Raw genomic sequence first — 6,365 nt, 5'->3', positions numbered from 1 at the left:
GCCCGAGTCACCTGTCCCAGACATCCCCTTTGATAGGGAACAAAAGGCCTTTCTGTGGAGAGAGCTGAGCAGGGAGTCCCAGGAGAGGCTGGCTGAGCCTGGCTGGAGATCCCTGTAGGGAGGGGGCCACCGCCCTGCTGGGCTGGGTGCTGGTCTGTGAGGGGAGCCTGTCTGGGGGAGGCTGGAGCATCCCAGGGTCCAGACTTTGCTGCTGCAGTTCGCTACTGAGGAGCCTGGGCCATGGTCACAGTGCCCCTTCAAGGAAGGGGCTGGTGTCTGACCACAGCCCCCACTGAGGCCTCACCTTCTGAGGTGGGCAAGATCTCTGCAGGTGTGTGTGGGCAGGGTTCTTGGTTCTAGTGACTCCTTGGGCCGTAAACATGACCTTCCAAACCATTCCTGCCCAAGTACTGGCCTTGAGCTTATTCCTGAGAGTCTCCCCAAGATGTGGCAGGGGTGCTGCTTGCTGCTTCTTGGAGACCTCAGGCCCTGTCTGTCGGGGATCTTAGGCCACCAGTGAGCCCAGCCTAGGCCCAGCAGAGTCCTATGGTCAGAGAATCAACCCCCTACTAAGCAGGCCTTCCTGAGGAGGAAAAGCTGAGCAGGGCCCACAGGGCCAGCACCCGACTCGGAGGTGGCCTCTTGGCCCCTCAGCCTGCCTGGGTGTCTCCATAGCCCACGTGTACCTCCTCTGCAGAACCTTCCAGGTCATCCAGTTGTGCAGACTTGACCTTTCCTGGCCTAGAACTAGATAGCTGTAAACAAACCCTAGGGATGGATAGTTACAGCCCGTGTGCTGCACTTCACTACAGAGAGGTCAGTGAACGCAGGAGAGGAGACCAGTTCCGCTAAGCCTCGCACACACCACAGGGAGGCTCCTGCAGGGCCACTGGTGAAGTCCACTGTCTGCCCCCAGGTGGTGGTGCCCACCCGAGTGGGCCAGGGCTATGTATATGAGGCCTCCCAGCTGGAGCAGGATGAGTATGACATCCCGCGCCACCTTCTGGCTCCGGGCCCCCAGGACATCTATGATGTCCCCCCTGTGCGGGGGCTGCTTCCCAACCAGTATGGCCAAGAGGTAGGTATTGGGGTTGGGGCATGGAGAGGGCAAGGGTGGCTCTTCCCCTTAAACCTCGGTGGCCCCAGGCACTGGTATGACCGCACTGTTTGTTCTGCCTTCAGGTATATGACACCCCGCCAATGGCTGTCAAGGGTCCCAATGGCCGAGACCCACTGTATGATGTACCCCCCAGCGTGGAGAAAGGCCTGCCACCATCCAGTCACCATGCGGTGAGCAGCATGTGGATGCGGGCCTTACAGGCTTCCTGGGGGTGGCTGAGGGCCAGTGCTGGGGTGCACAGATGTCTGCAGACCCCAGCTTTGCCTCTCACTTGCTCAGGGACCGGTGTGGACACTGAGCTGTCTTCTGAGCTTCAACCTGGTCATCTAGAAAATGCCCTTTTGTGGGGCCACCTTTGCAGGCTCTTAAAAGAGGCTCTTAAGGGTGACCGTGGAATTAGTTTTCAAGCCAGGACACTTCTGAGTGAAAGGGGAGCCAGTAACTATATTGTACTGTCCTGCACCATCCCACATCTATGGTGTCAGCTAGGTACCTGCTACCTAGTAGAGTCCACCAGAGGTGGCAGTTGTGGCAGCGGTGGCAGTGTGACAGCTGCTGTTTGCAGTTATGTGGTTACATAAACTTACACGTGATCCCCCAGCAGACCTGGCTGGGAGCCCCTCATCTTACGGAGGAGCTGACAGGCACGGGGAAGTAGTGTCACCTGGCCTCAGAGGTGGGCTCTTAGTCATAGCCATTGACTTAGAGTCAGAACAGGTGTGGGCTAGGGACCAGGGCGGGTCAGATGTGCACCAGCCTTGACCTCTGCTTGGTCCCCAGGTGTACGATGTTCCCCCATCAGTGAGCAAGGATGTCCCCGATGGCCCAGTGCAGCGAGAGGAGACCTATGATGTGCCTCCTGCCTTCGCCAAGGTTAAGCCCTTTGACCCGGCCCGCCACCCACTGATCCTCGCCACACCGCCTCCGGACTCCCCACCAGCCGAGGACGTGTATGACGTGCCACCCCCTGCCCCCGACCTCTACGACGTGCCCCCTGGCTTACGGCGGCCCGGCCCCGGCAGCCTATATGATGTGCCCCGCGAGCGGGCGCTTGCTTCCGAGGTGGCAGATGGTGTGGCTGACGACGGGGTATATGCTGTGCCCCCTCCAGCTGAGCATGAGGCTGTGGCTGTGGCTGATGGCAAGCGCCTGTCCGCCTCCAGCACAGGCAGCACACGCAGCAGTCAGTCAGCATCCTCCTTGGAGGCAGCCACGTCGGGCCGGGAGCCCCTGGAGCTGGAGGTCGCCGTGGAGTCCTTGGCACGGCTGCAGCAGGGTGTGAGTGCCACTGTGGCCCACCTCCTGGACCTGGTGGGCAGTGCCAGTGGGGCCGGGGGGTGGCGTGGCATCCCTGAGCCTCAAGAGCCGCCGGTACAGGACCTGCGGGCTGCGGTGACTGCTGTTCAGAACGCTGTCCATGAGCTGCTGGAATTTGCCCGCAGTGCTGTGGGCAATGCCGCCCATACTTCTGACCGTACCCTGCACGCCAAGCTTGGTCGGCAGCTACAGAAGATGGAGGACGTGTACCAGACACTGGTGGCACATGGTCAGGTCCTTGACAGTGGCCGGGGAGGCCCAGGGTTCACCCTGGAAGACCTGGACCGCTTGGTGGCCTGCTCACGGGCTGTGCCCGAGGATGCCAAGCAGCTGGCCTCCTTCTTGCATGGCAATGCCTCGCTGCTCTTCAGACGGACCAAGGCCCCTGCTCCTGGCCCTGAGGGGGGCGGCCCCCTGCACCCCAACCCCACTGACAAGGCCAGCAGCATTCAATCGCGGCCCCTGCCCTCTCCCCCCAAGTTCACCTCCCAGGACTCTCCGGATGGGCAGTACGAGAACAGTGAGGGGGGCTGGATGGAGGACTATGACTACGTCCACCTCCAGGTGGGTGCCCCCCGCCACTCTTGTGGGGACCCTGGCCCTCCACACACGAATATACATGCAGGGCTCTTGTCATTACGAGTGTTGGCTCTGACCGTGGTCTCTGGTAGTGACCAGTGTGGCTCTCTTTGTGACCTGTGCAGCTGATTAGGAACGTCTCCCAAACACCCGAAGGGCTAGGCCTCTGTTGTGTTTGGAGGGTCAGATTCTGAAGAATGAAAGCCCAGACAAAAGTACTTTGAGACAAGGGCAGTAGAACAGGACTTGGTGGGGTCTGGGCTGACTGGAGGTCTTGATCGGTGGCCTGTGGTGTCAGGGCCCTGCTGTAGGACAGAGATGCACCAGTAGGCAGGGCCTAGTGACCAGTCCCTGTGGGCCAGGGGGAAGGTGTGCATTTGATTCTTGCTGTGGGAGCTGGGCCAGGGAGGAGGGCCTTGGCCACAGTCACACAGATAATGTGCACCCTCCTGCACTGGGGCCTTCCTGGAAGGGCAGCCTGCACGGGCTGCTCCTTAGGATATTCACGGACACACTCGCACTCTTACTGCCTTGGGAAGCTGCACCCAGCCTGGGTGGCCAAGTATACCAGCCAGCCTGGATGTGAGCAGTGGTTTGTGTGCAGTGCACCTGGTGGTGCCTGGGCCCTTGCAGTGCTTCTGGCCCTGAAGAGACTACTTAGCCCCGCCCTGTCTCTCCCCTCCAGGGGAAGGAAGAGTTTGAGAAGACCCAGAAGGAGCTGCTGGAGAAGGGCAACATCATGCGGCAAGGAAAGGGCCAGCTGGAGCTGCAGCAGGTGAGGCCTCGGGTCACCGCCCCACATAATCACAGCCCACCCTTCACTAGCACCATCTTCTTATTTGGACTCTGTGTATTTCATTTTGACACAAGGTCTCTCTGTGTTGCCCAGATTGGCCTTGAGCTCTGGGAATCAAGTGATCCTCCCGCCTCAGCCTCCCAAGTAGTTGAAGTTCCAGGGGGGCGGTACCACTGTCCCAGGCACATTTGGTTTATTTTAAAGTTACTAGAAGATAGGGAGAGATAGCTTAGTGGTACAGTGCTTGTCTGGCATGCTTGAGGTCAGGGACTCAGTCCCCAGCACTGCAAAAAATAAGTGAAGTCATTGCCAGATAATGGTGGTGCTCGCCTGTAATCCCTGCTACTGGGAAAGGCTGAGGCAGGAGGATTGCAAATCCGAGGCCAACCTGGGCAATTCAGTAACCTTTCTCAAAACGACAGAAAAAGGGCTGGGTGTGTAGTTCAGCCCTCGCCTGGCATCCCCAGTACACTGCCCCTAATTAAATACACAAAGTCACGATCAGGGTAATTGTGTAGACATCATACAGAGCACAGAACAGTATAAAGAGAACAATAAAATGCACCCAGAGGTGGTTGCTGGGACTGGGCCTGGGCCGGTTTCCTCCCTTCTTCCCCACGCTGGTCAGAGATGGGACCTTATGTGGGGTCACTCTGCCTCTGTCCCCACATCTTTCCCGGGCATTAAGCATTCTTCATAAATTCTTTCCAAAGGCCACATAATCTACTGTTAACTATTTACATTGTACCCATTTTTCCTTATTGTACATAATACTGCTGTGTTTATCTGCAGGCGCAGTTTTCTGCATATTTTGAATCATTTCCTTTGGTACACAGCAGTGAGAGGGGTTTTGTTTTGTTTTTAAATAGGGACCTTGCTATTTTGCCATCAGTGGTCTTGAACTCCTTGGCTAAAATGATTTATTTTGCTGGGCATGGTGGCGCACGCCTGTAATCCCAGCCCTCAGAAGGCTGAGGTAGGAGAATTGTTGGGAGTTTGAGGCCTGCCTGGGCTACATAGTGAGTTCAGGGCCAACCTGAACTACAAAGGGAGACCCTGCCTCAAAAATCAAAACAAAAGGGCCGGGGATTTAGCTCAGTGGTTTCACTGCCTGCCTCGCAAGGGCAAGGTCCCGAGTTTGATCCCTGGTACCAAAAAACAAAACAAAACAAAACATCAAAACAAAAAATAAAATGGTTTTATTTTTTATGTTCTGGGTATTGAACTCCAGGTTCCTTTGTACTGAGCAAAATCTCTAGCCCCAAACCACCACCACGTACAACCCCACTCCCCCATTTTTCTTTGGAGACAACTCTCTGTGTAGCCCAGGCTGGCCTTGAACTGATGGCAGTCCTCCTGCCTCAGCGACGCATGCCGATTGTGCCTCTTGTTCTCAAGCCTAACCCTGCTCTTGCTTCCCCGCCACCCCAGCTGAAGCAGTTTGAGCAGCTGGAGCAGGAGGTATCACGGCCCATAGACCACGATCTGGCCAACTGGACACCAGCCCAGCCCCTGGCACCAGGCCGGCCGGGTGCCCTGGGGCCCTCGGATCGGCAGCTGCTCCTCTTTTACCTGGAGCAGTGCGAGGCCAACCTGACCACACTGACTGATGCTGTAGACGCCTTTTTCACCGCCGTGGCCACCAACCAGCCCCCCAAGATCTTTGTGGCACACAGCAAGTTTGTCATCCTCAGTGCCCACAAGCTGGTGTTCATTGGGGACACGCTGTCGCGGCAGGCCAAGGCTGCCGACGTACGCAGCCAGGTGACACACTACAGCAACCTGCTGTGCGACCTCCTGCGTGGCATTGTGGCCACCACCAAGGCCGCTGCCCTGCAGTACCCGTCGCCCTCTGCAGCACAGGACATGGTGGACAGGGTCAAGGAGCTGGGCCACAGCACCCAGCAGTTCCGCCGCGTCCTGGGCCAGCTGGCGGCTGCCTGAAGGTCCCAGCCACCCACCTGCCGGTCTGAGAGTCGATGCCCCCCAGCTCGGGGACAGGCAGCCTGGGCTGTCCAGGGGTCTGTACATATTTATGACCGGGTGGGGCAGGACAGGGCCTCCTCAGAGGAGCCGGGAAGCCGGAGAGTGGCCAGGGCTCTCCCCAGAGTGTGCTGTGATCCCAGGAGGGGCATCACACCGGGGCTGGGGCCAGCGCAGGGCTCGTGATCCCCTACAGGGCTTCCTGTCCTGTGACAGGCCAGGCGCAGTGGTGATGCGTTCCTTCTCTGTACCAGGAGAAGACCTGAAAGAACTATTTTTCATTATTGATTTTCCAATCACTTGACTAATAGTCGACATTTAATAAAATTTTAAAAATGGAAAGCAGCCACTTGTGGTGTGAGCCGAGGGCCTGCAGCGAGGTGAGGCCGCTGTGCAGATGGAAATCTTGGGTTGGGGGATTTGGGAAGGAAGGCGCAGGGCCTCTCCAGGGCAGGGGAGGGAAGAGGAATCTGTGGGAGCAGCACCCCGAGGCCCAGCAGCCTCCGCACAGGCACAGCTTGCAGACAACCACATGGTTCGGGGTCCTGTGGAGACTGCGGCACACATGCT

At 57.9% G+C, this 6,365-nt stretch overlaps 1 protein-coding gene across 1 annotated transcript in view; it reads left to right on the top strand.

The window, feature by feature from the left end:
• Bcar1 (BCAR1 scaffold protein, Cas family member) overlaps positions 1-6,137 on the top strand; it is a gene marked incomplete at its 5' end in the record, with an annotated part of 42,537 nt that extends 36,400 nt beyond the window's left edge. The window contains 5 exons of the mRNA XM_033757905.1: positions 917-1,078; positions 1,183-1,290; positions 1,901-3,001; positions 3,702-3,791; positions 5,244-6,137. Of these exons, the coding sequence (XP_033613796.1) occupies positions 917-1,078; positions 1,183-1,290; positions 1,901-3,001; positions 3,702-3,791; positions 5,244-5,756 (1,974 nt within the window). The remainder of the gene's footprint in view (positions 1-916; positions 1,079-1,182; positions 1,291-1,900; positions 3,002-3,701; positions 3,792-5,243) is intronic.
• Positions 6,138-6,365: the final 228 nt, after the last annotated feature.

The sequence above is a fragment of the Fukomys damarensis genome, unplaced genomic scaffold (assembly GCF_012274545.1).
Source record: "Fukomys damarensis isolate Sample0158 unplaced genomic scaffold, DMR_v1.0_HiC HiC_scaffold_32, whole genome shotgun sequence".
Classification (NCBI taxonomy): domain Eukaryota; kingdom Metazoa; phylum Chordata; class Mammalia; order Rodentia; family Bathyergidae; genus Fukomys; species Fukomys damarensis.
The sequence above is the reverse complement of the archived record's forward strand: the minus strand, read 5'-3'. Positions and strand labels throughout refer to the sequence as shown.